This window comes from Amblyraja radiata, chromosome 8 (assembly GCF_010909765.2).
Source record: "Amblyraja radiata isolate CabotCenter1 chromosome 8, sAmbRad1.1.pri, whole genome shotgun sequence".
Lineage (NCBI taxonomy): Eukaryota > Metazoa > Chordata > Chondrichthyes > Rajiformes > Rajidae > Amblyraja > Amblyraja radiata.
In genome coordinates, this window is record NC_045963.1 from 18,471,392 (window position 1) to 18,498,158 (window position 26,767).

General features: G+C 43.9%; 1 protein-coding gene across 2 annotated transcripts; it reads right to left on the reverse strand.

The window, feature by feature from the left end:
• Nucleotides 1-243: 243 nt before the first annotated feature.
• Nucleotides 244-26,340, reverse strand: nek2 (NIMA related kinase 2). Of its 2 annotated transcripts, none has more exons than XM_033025298.1 (9): nt 25,797-26,340; nt 18,083-18,300; nt 15,225-15,465; nt 14,756-14,838; nt 10,540-10,666; nt 8,715-8,937; nt 4,007-4,061; nt 2,692-2,765; nt 244-1,338 (listed from the first exon to the last, which is right to left on the reverse strand). In XM_033025298.1, exons 1-9 carry the CDS (start codon nt 25,890-25,892, stop codon nt 1,106-1,108), a joined length of 1,350 nt encoding a protein of 449 aa, XP_032881189.1. In that variant the 5' UTR covers nt 25,893-26,340; the 3' UTR covers nt 244-1,105. The 2 variants fall into 2 exon arrangements, with proteins under 2 accessions (XP_032881189.1, XP_032881190.1); XM_033025299.1 differs by having other exon boundaries at nt 244-1,335; nt 25,797-26,339.
• Between the last annotated feature and the right edge of the window lie 427 nt (nt 26,341-26,767).

Below are 26,767 nucleotides of genomic sequence, written 5' to 3' on the forward strand. Positions count from 1 at the left end.
TCAGGACATGACAATAAAACATTCTTGACGCTTGCTTGCAGGCGGGGCTGATAGGGGGAACAGCAAGAGAATGTTTCCCATCCTGAAGTATCTTGAACTGGGGCAGTGCAATCATTTCAGAATAACACGTTAACTATTTCAGATGGAGAAAAGGTGGAAAGTCTTTCTAGATGGTTGCAACTCATAATATATCCCAAATGGATGCAGACAGACACCAGTAAATCAAGGAACGTGGAGGCAATGTGATGCTGATACAACATTGGGTCAACCATAATTTTATTGAATATATCAGGCTTGAAGGTCTGATTGGCTTAGCCCCTGCTTACATTCTCAGAAATTTAAACTTTTATTAAACTTAAATAATGGAAAACCAACCACCGGCTTTACATCATCCAAAAAAAGTGTGCAACTTTCAACTTTGTTGGGGAAATAAAATTGGTCATATTGGTTAAACATCCAGACCAAATTTTATTTTCTCTAAAAGAGAGTGGTTACATTATCAGATTCTGAGTTACCATCTTAATTACAGATACAAATGTTTAAATACAGGACCACACACTGCAATTTAGAAATCTGTTTATACATTGTATATCTTACTATGAAAAAAATAATATTTTCAAAGCAAAAACACTATTTAACACAAACTAAGACACAAGATATCTGAAAATAATATTTTACAACTCAACTGATCTCACAAAATGCAACAGCAGTGCCAGTGCAAAATCTTAAAAAAAAATAATATTGGACAACCATCTAACAGCATGGTGTATAGTTTGTGGTTTTAACTGTGTAAAATTCAGAAGTAAAGTTCCAAAAAGATGAAGAATAATTGTATTATGGGGAAAGAGATCTGTGACTTGCACAGTGAGAATCAAAGGGAAAAGAACACGTCACGAGGAAAAGTGAATTATCATGCTGGATAATGCAATTGGTTGATCTTTCATATGCCGATAGCAAGAAGTTTATTTTCATTTCCGAGCGTAGGTTTAAGATCATAAATGTTCAGTCTTCACCTTCATGAGTTAAAAAATAGTTGGCCCCATGATGGACGACAGCTTTTCAAAGAATCTGCATTTTAAAATATATTGTCAATGATAAAATTAAGTTAGCGCATCCCCAGAAGCTGTCTGCTTTTTAGCTGATAATTTTTTTCCATTTCACATAATGCTCTGGCTCGCAAGTTGGCAGCCTGTAATCTTTTCTTCAGATCCAAGTTCTTTGGTTTATTAAGAAGTTGTTTTGTTACATCAGTTTCCTTAAAGTGAATGTTCTCTTTACTTTCTCCTGCAAAATGAACTTTCCTCTTCCCTGGTGAGGTTTCGGTGTCTATGTAATCATCTAATGGAGAAGCCAGAACAAATATTAAAACTTTGAAATATTTTGTAAGTTACATGGATTTCAGCTTCCAAACAAAGTAAGTATACGAACAAATTAATCCATTATCAATGCATAGTATGATCTAAGAGAAGGGTTTTGTTGGTATTTTTCCTGAATGGAGCACGAAGAAATGGAAAATAGGGACTGTGAAAACAATAATTATAATTTTCAGTGCAAATGCAGGGCTTTAAAGATGACATTTGTGATCCCAGCTACAAAGACAGATGTGTACAGCAATTCGTTCTTCCCCCGCACAATTAAAGCATGGAATAATCTCCACCCTACTATAGTTACCCAACCAGATGCAACTAAATTTAAAGTAGCTCTTTTTTCCCAATAACCCTTTCTGGCTTAAGTCCTCCTTCCACCACCTCCAGTTTAAATTCCATTTGGAATATTTTGGAGGACCAAGAAACCAAGAACCAAGACATTATAACAAGAAAATACATCAGAAATATAGTTTATTTCAAGTATTGCCACTTTTGCTTTCTTAATCTTTACTTTAGCAGGATAAATCAGACCACATATACAAATGAATAATTAAATGAAACTTCAAAAAGCTTAACCACCATGCATTTATTTATTATCCCCACTCATACCAAATCTAACATAGGAGATTCAAAAAAATTATATAATTGAAGCACAAATCCTTCATGTTCAAGTCATACAGTATGGAAACAGGCCCTTGGGCCCACTTGCCCACACCAACCAACATGCTCCAGCTATATATTAGTCCCACGCCTGAGTTTGGTCCATATCCCTCTAAACCTGCCCTATCCATGTGCCTGTCTAATTGCTTCTTAAATGTTACGATAGTCTCTGTCTCAACTACCTCCTCCGGGCAGCTCGTTCCATACACTCAACATCTTTTGCATGAAAGTTACCCCTCAGATTCCTATAAAATCTTTCACCTTACACCTATGCCTCTGGTTCTCGATTCTCCCATTCTGGGCCAGAGACTCTGTGCACCTACCCAATCTACTCCTCTCATGATTTTATACCTGAAACTTCTGCAGACAACTAATAAGCATTCCATATTTTTGTATTTAATTCCTTATTTCCTACATATGCAATGTTTTGCTATTCAAAACAATGTATTTCAAAACTAGTTCCAGCCGCCTTTATCTTGTAGAAATAAGTGTCTGCAGTTTTCACTTATTTTGGTTAAACTCAGGAAACTGATCAGAAAATAAAAACTAGGAAATTCAAATGTTTCATTAAAAATCAGAAGACATGTTTCATACACTATTAGCGGCTATTAAGTTAAAGGTTAATTAAGTACAAGTGCTGGGAGGTTTTGCTTACGGCACATACCTAATCGACCAACTGGCATCTTTATTTTTTGCTGTTGCTTCATCAGGGTGTAGTTGTTTAGTAAGCTCTCTGCTCTGTTCACAGAAACAAAAAAGATTTAATCATTTATTTATCATTTTACCATGCCGATAGAAAAGGAACTCTTTGCAAGATCTTATTCTGCTTAAGAAAATCCAACTTAATAAAATAAACTACAGAAAATGTAATCATATTCTAAAACAATTAAAATCTTTGCTGACATTTCAGTTCAACGTTGGAATGCAAGTAAAAACTATTAACATGAATATCCTAAAATTGTGCTCATTCATGTAGTGTTCCTACTTGCAGTTCTCTCCAGTGTGATAAATTCCATTGACACAAAGTTAAGTCTTAAAAATGAACGTTCTAATATATACCCTGAAAATCCTGTGCTTAGCGAGGTCTAAATGTGTTTATAATGTCAAAGTGATTTGTTATTAGACAGACTGTTTTGCCCTAATTTAAAAAAATATATGCATTGCACTTTGTTATACAAACATTCCAGATAGCAAATTTGAAACTTAAAAATAAAATGGCTTTCTCGTTTCTGTCAAAAGAATTCTATGTTACGATTAGCGGTTCATACTTCACTGTTGCTGTCCCCAAGGGAACCCATTGAACGCTCACATGTCAGCAGCCAGTGTCAGAAAAGGGGGAATTGCTACCAACAAACAGCTTAAATTTAGTTTAGGTTTGTATATACAGCGTGGAAACAGGGTCTTCGGCCCACCGAGTCCACGCAAACCACCCATACACCATCCTATACACTGGGGAAAATTTACAGAAGCCAATTAACCTACTAATCTGCACGTCTTTGGAATGCGGGAGGAAACAGACATCTGATGAAAACCCTTACGGTCACAGGGAGAAAATATAAACTCTTTATAGGATTGAACCCGGGTATCTGGCGCTGTGCCACTGCCACCATCCAGCAATATTATGGAGTTCTTCCCCAGTCCACCCTACCTACATTCTCAAGAAATTGTGCCGTTTCATCAATAAGAGCAAAATCCAGATAAAGATTTATATTAAAATGTCATGACAAAAAAGTTTAGTAAAATATTTGAATTCTAATTGTACAATGCTGTTCTAATGATATCCTACAGCCTCCATGAACACAAAAGTCGGATATAGATTTAACACAAAATATCTTCCCGTTAGCTGACTTGCAAGTGGGCGAGGGAATGGCATGAACTGTATTGAAAAGGTTTCATAGCAATGGAATGAGATTTGCAATAAAATGCTGGCAATTTTACACAGGAAGAGAAATGGCAGACATTAAGCAGGGATCCATTACCTAGAAAACTTTTCCTCTGCCAGCCTCTCTCGGATGCAAAGTTCTCGTTCACGTTCTGGAAAAATTTTAATTGAATGCAGCATTAACATTACTAGTAAAATTGCCATCTGTGATGGCAAGTTAATGGAATTGACACATGTGTACATGATTATAGAATGACGTTTTTTGGGGGAATTATTTGTTATACTTTACTCCTGATAAAGTCAATGATCTAGAAAATTAAATGTATTTTCTCTCTCTACAGACGCCTTCTAAACCAAATAATTCAAAATTTTACCAGATCCCTCAACACCCTAGACATCCAGCATCTGAACTCCTTTGCTTAATTCAGCAAGAAACAGGAGTAGAGAAAAGAACATGCATAATACATGATATTGATTTAGATCAAAACGCATAGAACTTGGTCACTGCATCCTGCCTTCCACCAAAAGACTAGCAGATCAATGAAAATGATTTGTAATTTCTCTAGGTGGCTGTAGAGCTAATAAAGAACACTCCAAGTAACGATCCAACAGGTTTATTAGCATATAGTAAAGTTACACTGTAAGTAGTCACCACTGTGACTACATCCCGACTAACAGACTAATGGCTGAAAGCGTTAGTAATATATGGTGTCTGTAAGGTAAAACCCAGACTGGATTATAGATCTGAGTGGTGTGTAACATGTGTGTGTGTGTTAGTATGTGGTAGAGCAGATCTACATCTTTCCTCTTAAGAAAATAATAACTACAAATACATATATGCGAGTACAACCAATTAAGTTTAACTGTTGTCTAATAAAATCAGCACTGGAGCAGGTTAAGCATAGTCTAAGGAAAGGTTTGTAAATGCGACCCACGCTCGTACGGTACAGGCTCGCATCTCCATCCTTCGCCGGCGAGAACTGTGAGACTGGGGGCTGATGGAGCACCGGAGACCCGTGAGACGGGTGAGGGGAGACCGGAGGGTGGGACACCGACGGTGGTGGCAAGAAGGCAGGATACCTGCTGAGCACAGACACCGCAAACGGAGTCGGGGGAGAGAGTATCAGTCATACGGTGACACAGTCCAGGAACATCTGGAAACGGGATCATAGGTTGCAGTTCCTTCACTGGTAGAAGGTGTTGACGGTTTCGCCGGTAAGTCCCTCCATTAGAATCGACCATGTACGAGCGTGGATGTGGTGCCGGGCTGCGGATTGTTCCAAGGCGTCCGTGACCCGTGTCAGTTTGAAGCCTTACAACTTGACCGCTTGCCAGCGGCTCGAGTGGCCTACTTGTTCTGTCCTACGAGTGGTTTTGAATCTCGCGCTAATGCTAAAGTTGTACTTGAATTACTGATGGCTTGAGAACCTGTACTGATGGCTTGAGAAGCTGTGGCTGTAGTAGTTGCTTAGGTACGGGCAGCGTGGTGCGGGTCTGCCTTGACATGAGGCGTTGGGCAGGAGACCCTAGCAATGTTTCTTAAGTTGAGCAAGTCCAGGTAAACATCAGATTTTGCCAAGTGTGATCTTTCCATCACCTGTTTAGAACTCCGGACTGCCCGCTCGGCCAGCCCGTTCGATTGAGGGAATTCAGGACTGCTGGTAATGTGACGAAAGTCCCATCGTTGGGCAAAATACTTGAAGCACTGGCTGGTGAACTGGCTTCCGTTGTCAGACAGGAGTTTCACTTACGCCTCGTGACTTGAAAAGTGTTGCGCTAGTTTTTGAACCACCACTGGTGAAGTGAGGCTGGGAAGCAGATCAATCTCAAACCAGCCCGAGTCGAACAGAACCAGGTATGGTTTACCACACCATTCGAAAATGTCTGTTGCCAGTGTGGACCATGGTAGGGCAGGGATTGGGTGAGAGAGAAGCAGCTGCTTGTGTTGATGGGGCATCAGGCTATTGCAGATCGCGCAAGCTTCCACCTTCTCCCGTATAAACTCAGTTATTCCTGGCCAGAAAAGCATGCTCTTGGCTCGAAGGATGGTTGCCTCAGTGCTGGGATGTCCCCCGTGTACCGAGTCGAAATATTTGTCTCGTAAAGCAGTTGGAACGACCGCCTTGTGTCCCTCGACAATCACACTGTCCTGGAGCATCAGCTCATCACGGACTGGGAAGTACGGGCAAATGGCAACCGGTACCTTGTGCTGTTTATCCGGCCAGCCATGCCGGATGATCGAGGACAGGGACTGTAGGGTGTCATCGGCTGCTGTTTGGGCAGCCAAGTCATCCAGGCAATCTGTGGGAAGGTGAGACACCATCATCATAATGTAGGTGTCGTTGTCAGTCAGTTGTTGCTCGCAGGTCTTGCGTGGGGCTCTGGATAGAGTGTTGGCTAAGTGCATGTCTTTGCCTGGTTTGTAAAGAAGGTTGATATCGTACCTTTGAAGCTGCATCATCATCTGTTGCAGCCGGGCAGGAGCAGCATGGATTGGCTTGTTTAGAATGCTGATCAGGGGCTGGTGGTCTGTTTCAACAGTCACAGTCTTTCCAAAAATAAAGTCGTTGAATTTCGCGCAGGCAAAGACCACTGCCAGTGGTTCCTTTTCGATTTGAGCATAGCATTGCTGGGTCTGAGACATCGTACGAGAGGCATATGCCATAGGTCTGTTGTCACTGGTGCTCTGAAGGCAGGCAGCACCCGATCCGTACTGGGAGGCATCACAGAGCGTTACCGGCAGTTTTACATAAAAATAAGCCAGAGTCGGGGCACAGGACAACTGCTGTTTTAGGGCATCGAATGCTCTCTGGTGTTGTGTATACCAGGACCAGGTTGCGTCTTTTTGTGTCAGCTGCCGCAGTGGTGCTGACAGTTCACTGAAATTCGGAATGAACTTACCTAGGTAATTCACCATGCCAAGGAATCTTTGTAAGCTGGTTACGTCTGTGGGAACCGGTAGTTCGTTGATGGCAATGATCTTGGAAGGATCTGGTTTGAGTCCATCACTGGTAAAAACGTGTCCCACATTCTTCATTTAGGATGCCACTCACCAGTCTGTCGCGGACAAGCTCGTCGCACAGATCTCCAAAACGACACCTGCTTGCAATGTGTTTTATGGCACTTATGTATGCCTCGACAGGCTCACCAGGGAGCTGGTTTCTTTGATGGAATTTGTTGCGTTCCATAACCATGTGGGTCCGAAGTTCACACAGGTGTCTGAACTTGTTCATTAAACAGACTGGGTTGTCCATAGTCTCTTCAGGGGTAATCACCACATTGTTGTCACCCATCAGAGCCGGGGCATAGTGGAGCCGCTCAGCTAGTTGGATAGCTTAAGATCCCGCAACGTTGAGAAGCACAGCAGCTATCTGCTCTGGGGGCGCTCCGCCAGGAGCAGCTCAAATGTAGACGTTGAAATCCCTCTCAAAAATCCGCCAACGCTCGCTGAGGACAGCATCGAAAACTAGGGGGTCGGGCTTCTTAAACGACTGTGCCATAATAAAGTGGGAAAGGGGAAAAAAAATACTGGGGAATAAAGAAAATAAATCCGATAAACTAGGAGCGGAATGGGTTCGAAAAACTCTGACACCATGTAGAGCTATTAAGAACACTCCACATAACGATCCAACAAGCTTATTAGCATATAGTAAAGTTACACTGCAAGTAGTCACCACGGTGACTACATCCCGACAAATGGACTAGTGGCTGAAAGCGTTAGTAATATATGGTGACTGTAAGGTAAAACCCAGACTGGATTATAGATCCAAGTGGTGTGTAACATATGTGTGTTAGTATTTGGTAGAGCAGATCTACAGTGACTACTCCACATTTTCATGTGATGTGAGAAAGAAAATACAAAGAAAAACTAAAGTTTCAAAGAGAATTAGACAGTCAAGAATCATACAGCATGGAATAGACCTTTTGGCATACTGAGTGCACACTGACAATCATGCATTCAATCTCACCAATCCTTTTTTCTCTCCACATACCCATCCATTAGCCCCAAACTCTACCACTTAATTACAGACAAGGAGTGATTTACAGTGGCTAATTAACCTATCAGAGCTCTGGGATGTGGAGGAAAGTGGAATACTGCAAAGAAAGCCACATGACCACAGTGAGATCAAGCAAATTCTACAAAGACAGCAATGAACCCGATGTCTGGAGCTGTGAAGCAGCAGCTTTACCAGCTGCACTACTGTTACACTCTTAAGTTACTCTGCAGCACACAGTGGCACAGCTGGTAGAGCTGTTGCATCACAGTACCAGACCTGAAGTTGATCCTGTTTTCAGGTGGTGTTTGTGTAGATTATGTACATTCTTTGTTTGACTGGGTAGGCTTCCTCCAGGTTCTTCGTTTCCCCACACATCCTAAAGATGCACAGGTTTGTAGGTAAGTGGGCCTCTGTAAATTGCCCCTCGTGTGTAGGGAGTGGATGAGAAAGTGGGATAACATAGAACTGGTGTGAATGGTGGACATGATCAGTGGGCTGAAAGACCCGTTGCCATGCTCTAGGTATTTCCATGCTGTATACAAATTACTTCATCCCACTAAAGAGTCAGCTTGTGGAAACAACCCACTAGTTTATTTTGCTGTGTGAATGCAATCTTCAATACCACCATTGTGGGGACACTGTTAGATGGTGGACCGAAGGGCAAGCCACGTTTTTAAATCAATCGGGAATTAGAATCTACCAAATGCAGGGAACGCACCTCAAACTCGTAATTGCATCCCCTTTCCAATTACTAATGTGCTTGAATAAATCAAATAAATCGTGAATAAATTAAACGGGTATAATTACGTTCAAGAAGTTCTTCTCGTTCTTTCAAGGCCTTCGCCCTATTGTGAAGTTGATCCTCTTTAAGTTTGAGTTCAGCCATCAGTGGGTTACTGTCCTGGAAATTATCATTATCCAGACATTTACTCCCTCTCCTTTCAGCTGAGATTTTGCGCTGTTCTTCAGCCACCAAATTTGCAATCAAGAAATGCTCCATTAGTTCATCCACAGTTGGCCTCAAGTAATCCTGGTTTACACATAAACACATTTACATTGAAAAAATGAATAAACAACACATTTAAATTGTAAAACATCATTGTAGGCCCAATTCTGTGGGAGTAGAAATCTTGAACGTGGCGATGGGATCACAAAACTGCACCCTCCAAATGGACTCCTATTATATCCCTTAAAATTACTTTATCCCTCTTAAGAAAGTCAGTTTGTGGAAATAACCCACTAGTTATTTTGCCGTGAATGAGATCTTCAATACCACTTCATTGTACTTGCAAACCAGATTTTTAAAACTATCACAGTTAAGAGTTCAAAAGTTCCACGCATTTGTTGAAATTTGTTGCTCGAGCCAAATGGTTCATCTGCACCCTTAAGAGAAGCAACCCAAGATCTCTACCCAATTCAACCTACCTACAATTTTAGTCACCCATAAAATGTCTTAATAGTCTCAATAAAGTCATTTGCTGACCTCCTTCATGAAGAGTGGAAGATATGCGATGTTGGCAAGTGAGATTTCAGTATTGAAGCAGGAAGCACAGTAACTGCTCATGATCCAAATTCATGATATTGTTTGATCAACAAAACAATATAAAGTGCATTCTCATTCCTAAATGTTCATGGGCTTGGTCAACCTCAGTGGGGCTAGAGCTTTATGTTTGCCTCCTGCAAGATTTCTGCTCATCTCATCTCACTAGTTGCCAATATCTCTGAAGATGTGTGCTGAACAAATTATATATTTTTTAGTGCAGGTAAAAAAATCAGATGCACAGGAGGTCCCAATCATACTGATGTGCATGCTGCTATAAGCTAGCATCCACAACCACTCACTGGCCACCAGCACCATCAAATCCATTGTCGCCACTTAGGATGCAGCTGTCATCGTCTACACTGTGCCCAACACATAGCACAAAACATCAGATAAAAGATCATAATATCATGTGATAGAAGCAGAATTGGGTCGTTCGGCCCATCAAGTCTACTCTGCCATTCAATCTTTACTCTGCCATTCAACCCATTTCTCCTGCCTTCTCCCCATATCCCCCGACACCCGAACTAATCAAGAATCTATCTACGTCTGCCTTAAATATATCCACTGATGGCCTCCACAGCCTTCTGTGGCAAAGAATTCCACAGATTCACCACCCTCTGACCACAGAAAGTTCTCCTTACCTCCTTCCTAAAAGAACATCCTTTAATTCTGAGACTATGAGCTCTAGTCTAGACTCTACCACTAGTGGAAACATCCTCTCCACATCCATTCTATCCAAGCCTTTCACTATTCTGTATGTTTCAATGAGGTCCCCCGATTCTTCTAAACTCTATGGAGTGTAGGCCCAGTGCCGTCAAACGCTCATCATATGTTAACCGACTCATTCTGGGACCATTCTTGTAAACCTCCTCTGGACCCTCTCCGGTGCCAGCACAACCTTCCTCAGATATCGTGCCTAAAATTGTTGACAATATTCCAAATGTGGCCTGACCAGCGCCTTAGAGCCTCAGCATTACATCCCTGTTTTTGTATACAAGCCCTCTCGAAATAAATGTTAGCATTGCATTTGTTATCTTTACTAAAGGAACAAATGAAAGCTATATTATAGGAGGACAAGCCAATACTAACCTTAAGATTTAACATTCTACCAAGGAGATCATTGAGGTCATCTGAGTAGCGAAATGGTATTCTTCTAAATTTGCCTTCCCTTATTTTCTCTGCTAATTCCTTCTGGTTAAATGCAGTGAAAGGTGGGCTTGAAAATAAAGTTACAAATTAAATCAACTCTTCTTTTGAAATATAATGCAGACAACAGGTGACAATGCACAAGCTAGAAATTTACAAAGGGGAAATTAGATCACGTGACAAGTACGTATGAAAAATGGCAATTCTGAAACAGTGCATTATCTAGCAGGCTGAGGGAGGACCTCACTGAGGTATAAAACATTATGATGGGCACAGGTTTAAAGGTAAGGAATAGGAAGTTTCGAAGGGATACGAGAAAGATTTGTTTTCCCCATGTAGACTGGTTGGAATCTGTAAAGCATTGCCTTAAAGTCCAAGTCTCATACAACATTTTAAATTGTATCTAGATGAGCACTTTAATCACCACAATCCAGAAGGCCATTGGACAGACACTGGGAAAAGAGACAAGCATGATTGTTGGCACAGAACTAGTGCGTGAAAGGGCTTGTTTCTGTGTTGAATTCTGCATTCTGCCAATAAACTCACTTGAACTTGAACTTGCTCCCACTCCTATCAGACTTCTGAACCAGAAATGGAAATAATCTTGCATCGAAAAAAGCACGGAAATCTACATTTGTGCATTTTTAATAATACCAGTATTTTTGAACTTTATTCCATTCTCATCCAATGTAGAGATTATAGCCTGAATCAGGCAGCACATTGAAAAAAATCTAGATATCCAGGATATCCTTCAAAAGGGTCTTAAAAACGACCAACCACTAACCCCATGGTCCTACATTTGATGTGCAAAAAGGCAAATAGAATGGTATTGAGAAAATAACTGCTGTGAGCAACCTATTGCTTCACCCTCTATACCTCAGCAAAACTGCTTTTACTCAAAGTCCCTGGCACATGAAGCCTGGCTCAATGTCAGCCACAATATATTCCAAGAGATTTGGATCATGGTGACAGGGAAATCAACATTTCACTTTTACGGTCCAAATTCATTTACAAAAGACACCAACATCAATGTTTTTGCCCCTATTCCTGTGTATATAACAGACCAATCCATAAATACAGATTGGAAATGTTCTTCTGTTGTTCATCCTCAACATCAGAAATTGGCCTCAAGATGTGACCTAATACAAAATGCTCCTTTCTGAATGCAGTCAAGTGGAGACTGCAGATGCGCATGTCTGCGCTTAGTTTCGTCGATGGATAGCAGGCCACAGCAGGAACACCGAATGCAGTGGACAAGGTTAGAGGAGGTGCAAATACACCTGTCTCATCAGGAAGAGCTGTTGGTGTCCCTAGATGGAGGATGTGTAGAGATAGGTGTTACGTCTCGTAAAGTAAAGTACCCAAGAAGGGGGTGGTTTTGGTGGGAAGGGATGAGTGACCCAAAAAGTTATGAATGGAGTGGTCTATGTGGAAAGTGGTGGGATTGGGAAGTTTATAATGGTGGGGGGGGGGGGGGTCACGTTAGAGATGGCAAAAATGTTGGAGAATGACGTGTTGGATGCAGAGACTGGCAGGGTGAAAGATAAAGACCTGGGGAACTCCATCCTTGTGCCGTCTAAGAGAGGGGGTGGGGAAGTGAAAGCAGAATTGCAGGATGCAGTGGCACAGGGGAAGGATCTATCCACAACAACACGAGGGAAAAATCACATTTACTGAAGAAAGAGGACATCTCAGATGTTCTAGACTGGAAAGATTCCTCTTTTGGGAGCAGTTGCAGCAGTAGCAGAGAAACTGTGAGTAATAGAGGCAAGGCGGGAGGAGATGTAGACACGGTAACTGTGGGAGTCAATGGAGTTAGTCGGTGGTCCGTCCCCTGTGATGGAGACAGAAATCAAGAAAGTGGAGAGAGGATTCAGGGATAGTCCAAGTAAATTTGTTCCAGGTGGTAGTAAAGTTGATGAAGTCAACGGTTCTGCACGGGTGCAGGAAACAGCTCTGATGCTTTGTCAATGTAGCAGAGAAATAGTCAGGGGGGTAATTGAGATAAGGACTGTTCACATAACCAACAAAAAGACAGGCATAGCTGGTCCCATGCAAGTGCCACGGTTGCACCATTGACTGGAAGAATGTGAGACGAGTCAAAAGAGGTTGTTGAGGGCAATGACAACTTCCGTCATCTGAAGGAGTGTTAGTTGTGGGAACTAATTGGGTCTCTGTTCAAGGAAGAGCAGGACTACCCCAAGACCTTCCTGGTGGGGGGGGATGGAGGTGTAAAGGGTCAGTACGCCCATGGGAGATACGAGGTACTGGGGGGGGGGCAAGGAATTGAACGTGTGAGGCGTCTCAGATGTAGGTCGGGACTGGATGAGGGGGGGGGGGGGGGGGAAGAGGGGTTCAGTGGTGCAGGAGCAGGTACAAACATTGAGTCTGCCAGGGAGATCCTGCCTGTGGATCTTGGTGAGGAGATAGAAACGGAGAGTGCAAGGAATGAGAAGTATAAGATTAGAGGCTGTGGAGGGGAACAAAATTGTCCTCTCCAGAGGTGACAAAATTGCAGTCAATTTCTGCCTCAAAGCTGTCGGGTTTAGGCATCATTAGAAAATAGTGCCCAACGAAAACCCCCTGAATTTTTACTAATCAGGTTAGAGTTCAATGTTCATTTATAACCATTGGTCTATCACAAAGTCGTTGACTACACCTCGGTATTAGCTTCCCTCCCCTCACTGATGCAGCCCACAAACGCAGCCATCTGAAAACTTCTGCAGGTGGCAGGAGTCCGAGTTACATCTGAAGTCCGAGGTGTAGATGGTGAACAGGAAAGGAGAGTGGACTGTCCCGTGTTGCTCACTACCATATCCGAGACACAGCTCTATAGCCTGACATATTAGTCGTACAGTCAGGTAGTTGGTGATCCAGGACACCAATGGAGCATCTATCTGCATCTTTGTCAGGGTACTGATGGAAAATGGTGGTGAGATAGATCTTCCATGATCTTGATGAGTGGTGCAGGCTAAACGAACAGTCCGGCCTCTTCCTGATCTTTATGTAGCACCACTTTGGAAACTCCAATGCTAACATGGTTTTCTAGGTTGACTATTACGTGAGAATTGTTCTGTAATGCTATATGGAAAGATCCATCAACTTGTTTTTTTGCAGTCACACGATACTGCAGATGTTATAACCTTGAGCAATAAAACAAAATGCCGGAGGAACGCAGCAGGCCAGGGAGTATCTGTGGAGGCAGTAGGACATTTGACGATTCCAAGAAACTGGGTGCTGAACACGACTGCATTTTGATGCAAAGTCTCGACAAAAAATGTTGACGATCCCTCTGTCTCCACAGATACTCCCTGGCCTGCATGACATGCTGAATTCCTCCAGCAGATATTCCCCCCCCCACAATTCATAGCAGACTGAACCATAAAGCCTCAGGAAATTTACTCAAGCAGAATTTTATGTCTGTGTATATAATGTTCTTCGATTTGTTCTATGTGGGGGGAGGGGGGAAGGGGGAAACCTTTTTTCCCGGCTACGGGTCAAGATCATCCCGTCAACGGGGGCTCGAGGCCCACGACCGAGGAAGAACTAAGGGAAGGACTTGAACTTTATTTCCCCTTCCATCACAGTGAGGAATGTGTAGGAGTCACTGTGGTGGATGTTCATGTTAAAATGTGTTTTTGACTGATCAATTGCTTTTAATTGTATGACTGACCTGGCCAATGAAATTCCTCGTATGTTGCTAAACATACTTGACGAATAAAGTGTGATTCTGATTCTGATTATAACAGCCATCTACATAGAGAAATTTGAGGAAGCAATTTTCCATTCAGGTAAACATTTCCTCCTTAAATATTGTACTTCAAACATATCTTCCACCAGAGGCATTACATGCCAAGCAGATGTACAGAATATCAAATCATTCAACCAAAAAATGTACTGAATTTCAGGAATTCTTTTATACATCCTTCCTCTCCCCTTGATTCCCCACGAGTTTTTATTTTGTGATTTTTAGTGTTTCTTTCTCACTCACAGTCCAGAAAGTTGCAGTTTGTGACCTACCACTCAAGATAGTTGTCAAGTTAAACAAAAGGAGGAAGAGGAAGACAAAATACAAATCTTAGCAAACCAATTAAAAGGCAACCTCAAGCAATATTTTTAAAAATCTTACAATGCAAATAAATTTAACTACCGTACTTACGTAAGAGCACAAAGTTCATACAGCAAACATCCCAGAGACCATATGTCAGACTTCTCATTGTAGGACATATGATTAATTTGTTCCTACAAACAAAAGGTTCAAATGATAAACAATATTTGTTTGCCAAGATTTAAAATGATTGTAATCCCAAATATCTCCCCTCTAGTTAGATAAAATACTCTAATTATAGAATGTAGCATCTCAAAGTAATTAAGTAAAATATCCAAATAGTTAACTAAATTAATAATCGCATAACATAGATTGAAAATTCAATGGCCGTTATTTTCAGAATTCCCTATTAAAAAAGGATTAATATTTTTTCAGCTATAATCAAATATGGTGTTCAATTGTTATTATATGATTGAAATTCAGAAAGTATTAAAAAAATCAGTATGTAAAGATGGAATTTAATGATTATGAATTAACCCAAATTATTGCATATACGATTACTATCAAAATGTATACTCACTGGAGACATGTAATACGGCGTGCCAACAAATGTTTTGGCGAAACTAGTGTCATGTTGCAAAATCCTAGCCAAACCAAAATCACCTAATTTGACATTATGGTGTACGTCAAGAAAGACATTTGCAGGTTTGAGATCTCGATGTAGCACTGTACGGCCATTTTCTGAGCGTCTGTGGCATTCCCGCAAGGCCAGAGCAATCTGAGCAAGGACCCGCAAGGCAAATTCTTCTTCTACATACCGCCTGCAACAGAGGATTTTGTCAAGGAAATAATGCACCTAAAAATTTACGTAAATCAGTTAAGTCATAATATTTTTAATAATATAGATCTCTGAAATCAAACAACAAGAAGGTAATTTAAACACCATCAGGGTAATTTTGAACAGTATCATCTACTGCAGGATATCAAATGTGATCGCTAAAATCAATGAAAACAAATGCAAAGACTTTGCATTCCATTATTATCAACTTTTGGAGGTCCAAATCTATGCCCAGAAAAATCTCTGTGGGATAAAAGTGCATTTGCACCCTAACACACTTTATTGTTCATAAATAAATAGCAAAAGTGACAGAAGACAACAGATCTGAATCAATGTCCTTGTTCTTTCCACAGATGCTTCTAACCTGCTGAGTATTTTCATGCTATTCTTTCACTCATTTTCCACGTGGTCTTTACACATTATTTGAATCCAGGCAGGACACCAGACTGATTTTCTATTCCCATCCAACATCCACGTTCAATCAGCAGTGCAAACGTGACTAATGATAGAAAATGCTGGAAACAAGCGGTAGATCAGGCAGCATCTGTAAAAAGGAGAATCAATGTTTCAACAGAGATCTTTTGCCAAAACTGGGAAAAGATCTCAGACCTGAAACATTAAATTCAGATGACGCCCAACCTGCTGAATATTTCCAGCATTTGTAGTGTTTTTGATTTTCTTTCTTTTCCTCTGACTAAACCACAGCAAAATTTGGCAATTATTACAATTATCTCCATTTCAGTTGGCAATTCTACTTAATTGAAAAATATCATCAGGCAGTTAAGAAACTCAAGCAACATATCTTATACTAAATCAAATTATAGAGTGAATCAGTGTGGAAACAGACCCTTCGACCCAACATGTCGAATGGCCCACCCCTGCACCTATTGTCTATTGTCATGTCCGAGCTACACTAGTCCAAAGTGTCCGCATTTGGTCCACATCCCTCCAAACCTGTCCTATCCATGTACCCGTCTAACCGTTTCTTAAATGTTGGGATAGTCCCTGCCTCAATTACCTCCTCTGGCAGCTTGTTCCATACACCCACCATCCCTTGTGTGAAAAATGTATCCCTCAGAATCCTATAAATTTATTACCCCTTCACCTTAAACCCGTGTCTTATAGTCTTCGATTCACCTACTGGGCAAGAGACTGTGCATCTTCCCAACCTATTCCTCTCATGATTTATACACCTCAATAAGATTACCCCTCATCCTCTTGCGCTCCAAGGAATAGAGTCCCAGCCTACTCAACTTCTCCCTATAACTCAGACCCTCTAGCCCTGGCAACATCCTAGTAAATAGTCTCTGTACCCTTTCCAGCTTGACATCTTTCCTTTACATGGTTCCCAGAACTGAACACAATACTCTGCACATCTCGTATGTGTATGTGACAAATAAACTTGACTTGACTAAATGCGGCCTCACCAACATCTTATACAACTGCAACATGACCTCCCAACTTCTATACTCAATACTCTGATTGATGAAGGCCAATGTGCCAAACGCCTTTTTGACCACCCTATCTACCTGCGACTTCACCTTCAAGGAACTATGCCCCTGCACTCCTCGATCCCTCTGCTCTACAACACCCCCAGAGCCCCACCATTCACTGCGTAGGTCCTTCCAAAATGCAACACCTCATATTTCTCTATTAAATTCCATCAACCATTCCTCAGCCCACCTAGCCAATCGTTCAAGTTCCTGCTGCAATTTTTCACAACCATCTTCACTATCTGATTACTTAGACCATTAATAATTGTGACCAATCTGCAATTACCAGTAAATCACCTTTATGTTATATTTCTCACAAAACACTCTTTTTGATACAGGGAACTCTTAAAAGCCATTTTTATTGACAAGATAAAATTCTTGAAGCAAAATAGTTTCTCTTTAGAAAGCAAAAAGCCATCCAAAATTTGATGCCACCTTTAAAAAATCAAAGTAGTCTTATGCTGCTTGCTAATATTATCCACATTTTGGTTCCAGTTAAAAAATTTGCCTTTCAAAACAGACTTAAAACTAAGGCCCTAATGCGGGCTTAAAATAAAGATACATGGTATTGAAGAAATGTATCCCTGGTATGTGGGACAATATACTGTACCTCCCAATCAACATAATTATTAAAGATCGATTAATTGGTCATCAGCCTGATTAAGATTGGTAGGAGCTCGATGCAGCATTTCCTATGTTAATATAGTCACTGCTGGAGCTTTGCATTGCAGGGTAAATCATAATTGTAGATCCAATTGCTAATTTTGGAAGTGCTCTTCAATAGCTCACAACTCAGAAGTGAACTAAAAAGGTAAAAACATTACACAAAATGCCCTTAAATAGTGTCATGATGTATTATTTTTTAATCTCATTATGTTCTTGTCCAGCAAAAAATAAAAGACCCTCATACAATTTCATTGCTTGCGCGTGCCCCATAAATCATGAATTTTCTTCAATTAAATCCCAGAGTTCAAGTGGCAAAATTAAGGAAGGAAGGATTTCCAATGTCACTGCTATTGCCAAAGTAAATGCAGGCAACTTCTGACTGCACGATGGCTCACTTACCATTTCCCAATATATATTATTCACTCATTTAACACACTTTACCTTTCCCGTATGCACTTGCTAATCAGACTGGCCAGGTCGCCTCCTTCACAGAACTCCATTACAATGTACAACGTTGTATTTGTTCTGTCAATAATTCGGTCATAGTAGCGAACGATATTTGGATGCTTAAGCTCACGAAGCAAGTTCACCTCAGATACAAGCATCTGTTTCTCTGCTTCAGACATTGATCCATAATCCATCTCTTTCCAAACAAGGACCTGCAAAATTTAGCAAAGAAAAGCACCCTTTATAGACAGACTGGTTAGTTAGCCCTGCAAATGCAGGTTAGCGGATATCTCAATTAGAACTCAATTAGGGGCGGCACGGAGACGCAGCGGCAGAGCTGCTGCCTTGCAGCGCCAGAGACCCGGGTTTTATCCTGACATTACTGTGCTGTCTGTCCAGAGCTTATACGTTCTCCCTGTGACCACATGGGTTTCTCCCACATTCGAAAAGGTGTACAGATTTGTAGGTTAATTGGCTTTGGTGAGAATTGTAAATTGTCCCTAGTGTGTAGGATAGTACTAGTGTAAGGGGTGATCGCTGGTCTGCGCAGACCAGGTGGGCCGAAGTTCCCGTTTCCGTTCTGTACTCTCTAAACTAAACGAGATGAGTGGTTGATTTTATTTAAATGGCCAAATATAAAATGTATAGATTTTTTTTGGTCAAGTTTGGTGCCGATTCCTTCCACTTGTTGACTAGGCCACGAACATCACGGATGTTTAACTTTTGATCGAGTCCTACATCTGGAATTTTTTATTTGATTTTGAATTACTAAAGGTTAAAAAAAAAAGCCATTCAAATTTTCACTGGTCATGTAGATCGTTAGATAGGGACATGGTTTAGTAGAAACTTTTGAATAAGGATGAATTTCGAATGGGATATTGTAGCCTTTCTCAACCAGGTTTGAAGACAACATTCCTAAACCAGTCTATCTAAATCAACCTAAGTTCATTTATGTGGGTTAGATTTCTGTCAAAGAGGCCAACAGCAGAGCATTCGGGTGTAAGAGGCAAAGAAAGAATAGAGTGAATATAGGACCAATGAATCAGCCATCCATAATTCCAAATGTATATTAAAGATTTGGACGAGGGGATTGAAAGCTTTGTGGCAAAGTTTGCGGATGATACAAAAATAGGTAATGGGACGTAGTGTAAAGAAAGCAGGGACACTGCAGAAGGACTTGGACAGGTTGGGAGAGTGGGCAGAGAAGTGGCCGATGGAATATAGTGTAGCAAAGTGTGCAATCATGCATTTTGGTAGTAGGAACAATGGCGTAGACTATTTTCTAAATGGGGTGAGAATCCAGAAATCAGAGGTGCAAAGGGACTTGGGAGTGCAGGTGCAGGATTCCCAAAAGGTTAATATGCAAGTCAAATCAGTAGTAAAGTTTGTGTATTCAAGCCCTGTTTTTGTATACAAGCCCTCTTGAAAGGCAGGACAGTGGGGTTAGGAGAGACAGATCAGCCATGATTGAATAGCGGAGCAGACTGGATGGGCCGAACGGCCTAATATTGCTCCTATCACATGACCTTATGAGTTATTCCAGGAAGGTAGGCCAAATGTACTAGAAACATAGTGAAGCCACCTCAGAGAGCCACGACACATTGATGAGATCAAAATAAAGAGTTCAGTGAACCACCTCAGAGAACCAAAAGCACACTGGATAGCCACCAAGTGGTTACAGGAGTGGAAGGCAACCTCATCTCCATTACACAGCTACATCACTTCACCAGATTAAAGCTGTCCAGGGTATGACCTCCCCAGAGGATCATGGGTGAAGCTCAACAGACTTCGTACTGGAGTTGGGCGTTTCAATGCCAGCATGTGGAGATGGGGATTCCACCAGAGCCCAACCTGTGAATGCGGAGCAGAACGGACAGACAGCCAACCATGTCACCTCTGGGTGCCCACTCTACCAACCACCAAATGAAGCTCAGGGCCTTGCAGACATTGACGCAGAGACAACAACCTGGCTGCTCAACACCCGGCTTGAGATCTAACTACAGGTGCACAACCTTTTATCCGAAAGCCTTGGGACCAGACACTTTTCGTAATTCGGAATGTTTCCGCTTTCGGAATGGAAGATTTTTAGCATAGATTTTAACGGCTGGCTCAGTGGTAGAGTGCTCGGCTCATATCCGCAAGGTCGCGAGTTTGCGCCTCGATCCCGGCAGTTACTCGATCGCGAGTTTGAGTCTTCAATGTAGTTTTTTCTTGCAGAATAGGAGAGAATAGGGAGGGTTAGGCTGGGATCATTCTCTGCGAGATGATCTTAGTGCGGGAGACAAGTGTAGGAGAGGAGCACTGACTGTGTGGGCAGAACTTTGGAAGTGATTGCCCACCATTCTCAAAAGCCGCTGTGTCTCCCTGTCCCTCCAACTCCAGAGGAATCCGCTCCCCGATGGGCCGCTACGGCGACAAGTGGCAGTTCGCCCACAGCCCGAGCTGCGCGACCCCAAGAACAAGACGTACCTTGCACACCATCAGCTTCTGCCCCTGCGTGTTCCTCTGGAGTTGGAGCGGGGCTGGGCTGGAGTTGCTGATCTGGGATCTCCGTGCTTGCAGTGGGCCTGGGGGTCGGTGTCCCGATGAGGGGGCGCAGCTCGGGCTGTGGCCGAACTGCCACTTGTCGCCATAGCGGCCCATCGGGGAGCGGCTTCTGGTGGTCCTGACGTCTCTCAGCTCCTGTCCAGGGGGGTGGCCGGAGACGTCAGGGCCAACAGGAACCCGCTCCCCGATGGGCCGCTACAGCGACAAGTGGCAGCTCGCCCACAGCCCGAGCTGCGCCCCCTCATCCGCAACCCGGGTTCCTCTGGAGTTGGAGTGGGGCTGGGCTAGAGTTGCTGCTGGCTGTGAGTCTCTGGGATCTCCGCGCTTGCAGTCGGTGTCCCGTTGGTCCTGACGTCTCCGGCCACCCCCCTGGACAAAAGCGGAGACTGGGAACTGTACCGCCCTTGCCCCCTCCCTCTGCAACTGCAAACAACCCCACCCTCCTGCTCAGTGGCAGCCCGAGCTGCGCCCCCTCATCCGCAACCCCAAGAACAAGACGTACCTTGCACACCATCAGCTTCTGTCCCTATGGGGAGGGCGTTCCTCTGGAGTTGGAACGGGGCTGGGCTAGAGTTGCTGCTGGCTGTGGGTCTCTGGGATCTCCGTGCTTGCAGTGGGCCTGGGGGTCGGTGTCCCGTTGGTCCTGACGTCTCCGGTGACTGGCACTGACCTGCTGGCATCGCCGACGTGAAGACAGTGCAAAGCCCCCGCGCCGGTCCAATGGGCGGGGAGCTGGAGAGGGGAGGGAAGGGATCACACACATGGCCGGGAAGCAGAGGGGTGTAGGTGGGGTGAAACTGAAGGGAGCGACAATCTGCTGCTGCCTGCCCGCTGAGTTAAAAAGTTCCCACGCAAGACTCACGATACACTGTGTATCGTGAGTCTACCGTGGGAACTTTTTAACTCAGCGGGCAGGCAGCAGCAGATTGTCAATTATTAACCCTCCCGCGCAATATACCCTCACCTTCTCTTTTATGAATGGGGATTTAGTTCCCCTTTCTTCGAGGACCGACCGGAGGTTCCGCTGTCACCTCTGCGGGCCGCCCTCGGTGAACGTCTTCAAGGACCTTTCTTCACGGACCGAAAAAATGTTCGCTATTCGTTATTTGGAATTTCGGATAAAAGGTTGTGCACCTGTATTCCTTTAGTTTATGTTTCATTCTCAAGATGAAAAAGTGAACCATAAAGACGTGGGAATTGTACTAAGTGGCTGCGAACAGCCATTTACAGGGACACAATAGACGAATATCAATGTATTAGAATCACTATACTTCAAAATAAAGAAACTATATGGCACCATTAATATACGAATGACAATGAGAGATCAAAATAAAGATTTCAAATGGCGAACTGCTCATAGAATATGACCAAAAATGGTCATGGTCACATTTGATGAAATGTAATCACTCACTGCAGAGTATCAATGTATCTAAAATTCATACTCTTTCACCTCATGCCCTGCACGTTTAGAACAGAATAAAAACCCTGTTACAACGTCAAGGTCTTCGTAGTTATCAAGGTCCCCCATTCGTATATGTAAATTGGGTCAATTTCTTGCCGTGGGTCAGAATCTGATACTTGACATCCCTGGTAACTAAATTTCCCCCTAAATCAACAACTATTTATTTGTGATGTTTTATTCCTGCCACAAGTGTCACCACCTCCACATTTACATTAAGATGGCGCCTACCTGTGGCAACATTTTGCCAGTAGCGCAACAGAACAGAATAAAAGAGTTTTTCACAGCTTACTTGGATCAAAGAAACGGCAGAAATCAGCACTAACGGACAAGCTGCTAGTGCTTCTAATGGCACTAGCGATATTAATCTCCCAAGTTGCTGACTGTAAGCGATCCCTCGATTGCTGGAAAATACCCGACCTGGCTGAGGATCACAGGTACTGTACCTGGAAACACCGGGGAGAGCTCCGGGGCAGACCGGCAGGATCTCCCAGCAGACTGTGAGGGAACCCCCGTCCCAGCGCAGGCTCGCAGAAACAGCAGGTAGTTAGTACAGTAGCTGGAAACAACGGGGAGGCCTGCATAGTGTCTGGAAACGTGGATGTCGAGCATGACTTCAGGTCAGACTGAAGCGCTGGGGACTTCGACTCCCTCTCCCCACCATCCTACTAGCCAATGTACAATCCCTTGAAAATAAAGTGGAGAACTTAAGGTCAAGGCTGCTTTAGCAAAGGGAGCTGAGGGAATGCTCTGTGTTCTGTTTCACAGAGACATGGCTCACCCCCAGCTCCCCAGACTCAGCAGTCCAGCCTGAAGGTTTCTCCATCCATCGCATGGACCGTACACTGGCATCTGGGAAAGGGAGAGGAGGCGGCGCCTGCCTCATGGTCCACTCTGTGTGGTGCTCAGACGTGGCTGTCCTATCCAACTCCTGCTCTTCACACCTCGAACATCTGACGGTGAAGTGCCGCCCTTTCAACCTACAGAAGGAATTCACCTCTATCATCCTGACCGCGGTCTACATCCCACCCGAGGCAGAAGTCTGTCTGGCACTGTGGTAGCTGCACGCCGTGGTCAACAAGCACCAGACGGCTTATCCCGAGGCATTTACCACCATTGCCGGGGACTTCAACAAAGCCAACCTGAAGAAATCACTCCCTAACTTCCACCAACATGTCTCCTGCAGCATCAGAGGATCAAACACCCTCGCCCACTGCTACACAACCATCCAAGACGCCTATCGCTCTATCCCTCGCCCTCACTTCGGAAAATCTGACCATTCAGCGGTGCTGCTTCTTCCTGCATACAGACAGCAATTGAAGAAAGAACCCCCATAGGTGAGGACTATACAGAGCTGGTCGGGGAAGGCAGAGGAACAACTCCAGGACTGCTTGGAGTCTGTAGACTGGGCAATGTTCAAGGACTAGTCAACGAACCTGAATGAATACGCCACAGTGGTTACAGACTTTAGAAGGAAATGTGGAGAGGACTACGTTCCAACAAAAACCTTCCGAGTGTTATCTAACCAGAAGCCTTGGATGAACTGTGAGATCCGCATTCTTCTGAAGTCCAGATCCCGGGCATTCAGGTCTGGCGATGCAGAGATCTATAAGAAGTTCAGATACGACCTTGGTAAGGCTATCAAAAAGGCCAAAAGGGACCTGCTCTAAGCTGGAGGATGAGACGGATATTCAGCAACTGTGGCAGGGCTGGAATGCCATCATTTCCTACAAGGCGAAATCAGGAGGCAGCTCAAACGACAGCAAAGCATCACTCCCGACGAGCTCAATGCTTTCCACGCACGGTTCGATAAGGAGAACACTGATGTGCCTTCCTGAGCCCCCATTCGCCCTGACGGTATTATAGTCACAGTCTCAGAGGGCGACGTCAGAAGATCCTTCGGGGGGGGGGGGGGGGGGGGGGTGATCCTCGGAAAGCGCCTGGACCCGATGGTATACCCAGTCAAGTTCTCAAGACCTGTGCAGACCAACTGGCGGGAGTTTTTGCGGACATTTTCAACCTCTCACTTCTGAGGTCTGAGGTTCCCACCTGCTTTAAGAGGGCATCAATAATACTGGTGCCCAAGAAGAGTAAAGTGACGTGCCTCAATGACTATCAACCAGTGGCACTAACATCTGTGGTGATGAAGTGCATTGAGAGGTTGGTTATGGTGCACATCAACTCCTACCTCGACAAGAACCTCGACACACTACAGTTTGCATACCGCCACAACAGGTCAACGGAGAATGCAATTTCACTGGCTCTCCACTTCGCATTGGATCACTTAGACAATTAAAACACTTACATCAGGCTGTTGCTTATAGACTACAGCGCGGCATTTAATACCACCATCCCTTCCAAGCTGGTTACCAAGCTCACAGAACTGGGTCTCTGCACATCCCTCTGCAATTGGATCCTCGACTTCCTCATCCACAGACCACATTCTCTTCGAATTGGCAGAAGCACTTCATCCTCAGTAACAATTAGCACGGGAGCACCTCAGGTTGCGTGCTCAGCCCCCTGCTTTACTCACTCTATACCAATGACTGTGCAGCCAGACATAGTGCAAATTCCATCATCAAGTTTGCCGACGACACCACGGTTGATGGACGAATCACAGATGGGGATGTTAGAGTATAGAAGTGAGATCGACCGACTGACCAAATGGTGCCAGCACAACAACCTGGCTCTCAACATCAGTAAGACCAAGGAACTGATTGTGGACTTCCTGTTCCTGTTCACATCAACGTGGATGGTGGAGAGGGTAAAAAACTTCACCTTTCTGGGCGTGCATATTTTGACAGATCTTTCCTGGGCCCAGCACACCGATGCAATTATAAAAAAGGCACATCAGCTACTCTACTTCCTGAGAAGATTACGGAGATTCGGCATGTTGACGAGGATTCTCCTAAACTTCTACAGTTGCACAGTAGAAAGCCTTCTGACTGGTTGCATCGTGGCCTGGTTCGGCAACTTGAACGTCCAGGAGCGGAAAAGACTACAAAAAATTGTGACCACTGCCCAGTCCATTACCGGCTTTGACCTCCCCACAGTCAAAGGGATCTAACGTAGTCGCTGCCTCAAAAAGGCAGCCAAAATCAAAGACCCACACCATCCTGGCCACACACACATATCACCATCGGGAAGAAGGTACAGGAGCCTGAAAACAGTAACATCCAGGTTCAGGAACAGCTTTTTCCCTGCAGGCATCAGGCTATTAAACACAACAACGAATAAGCTCTGTGCTCTGAACTGCAAAATACTGTGATTATTATTATTGCACTATATCTGTTTTTTGTTGGACTTTCTTTTCCTCTTCCCCCGTTATGTACTATGTTTACATGTTCACATATTCTGCAGCAAGTAAGAATTTCATTGTCCCACCCGGGACATATGACAATAAAACACTCTTGATACCATCAGTACATTTATCCTGCTCTTTGGAACAAAATCCTGCTCAATAACCTTCCTTCTATTATTAATGTTTCTCTTTTTTGTACATTTCAACACCTGTTGCTTGACTGGAGAAATGTTGGTAGGTTGCTCCTGCCTGGGTAACGCGACGTGTTAGAGATGAACTGGTGATGCGAGTTTAGTTGGGCCAGAGGCGGTTGCAGTTCCATACTTTCGTTAATCTCCAGTGGAGTTCTACCCCCATTGCACTCCGACTCCCCAGAGACACCCCAAGGGACAGATACTCACCTTACAGTCAGACTTCCTCCGGATTTTCTGGCATCTGCCGTAGGAGCCGGAGCCTATGCTCTCCAACAGCTCGTAGTCTTCCAGGCGAGAAGGCATTTCTTTTTCCGCAGCAGGTGAACTGCCAAGACCACTTCGGGCAGCGGCGGCGGCAGCGACTGTTGCCACTGGGCTACTCCGAGCAGAAACACGGGGTTACCACTCTTGTTACCACTCCGAGCAGTAGTGTTACGTGAACAGACGTTACTCCGTGCAGCAGCACTGGGTGAATACACGATGCTACTAGACTACTCTGACCACAAGTACTGGATGAACTGCTGTTACCATTCCGGGCACAAGGTGAATAGACGTTACTCCGAGCAATACCACTGGGTGAGCCGCTGTATCTACTTCAGTAACAGTGGGTGAGCCGCTGTATCTACTTCAGTAACTCCAGGTGAGCCGCTGTGACCGGGCGGAAGCGGCAGCAGCAGTAATTGTAGGTGCGCCACTATAACCGCTCCAGCAACGGTTCCCGGGCCCCGGCGCACGAGCCGCGCTTTGAACGCCGGCCCTCTTCCGCGCTCCTCTCCCATTGGCCGGCCGCCGTCGGCTTCTGCATTCCCATTGGCTGCCAGCGCAACAACAAACCCGGTCTCCAGGCAGCCGCTCGCGGCGGGGAATTTGAACGCAACCCGCGCTCCAGCCCAAAGATCACAGAGCGGAGCATCCCTTTTCTCCAGAGATGTTGTCTTGACCCACTGAGTTACGACAGTTTTTTGTGTCTATCTTCTATTTAAACCAACATCTGTAGTTCCTTCTTACACATCCTCTGTACATTCTCACCATAGATGTTGCTTGACCTGCTGAATACCTTCAGTATTCTATTTTTTGAGGTGCGTATAACCTACTTGAACCCCTCCAATCTGGCTTTCGCCCCCTCCATAGCACAGAAACTGCTCTCCTCAAAGTCCTCAACGACCTCCTCACCTCTG

Excerpts from the sequence above, each read along its gene's own strand:
- nek2 (XM_033025298.1), bottom strand. The coding sequence starts at position 25,892 with ATGCCTTCTCGCCTGGAAGACTACGAGCTGTTGGAGAGCATAGGCTCC. Across the intron at positions 14,839-15,224 it reads CGCCGTATTACATGTCTCCA|GAACAAATTAATCATATGTC; the intron begins GTGAGTATACAT and ends TTTTGTTTGTAG. Across the intron at positions 1,339-2,691 it reads GATGCCAGTTGGTCGATTAG|ATGATTACATAGACACCGAA; the intron begins GTATGTGCCGTA and ends CTTCTCCATTAG.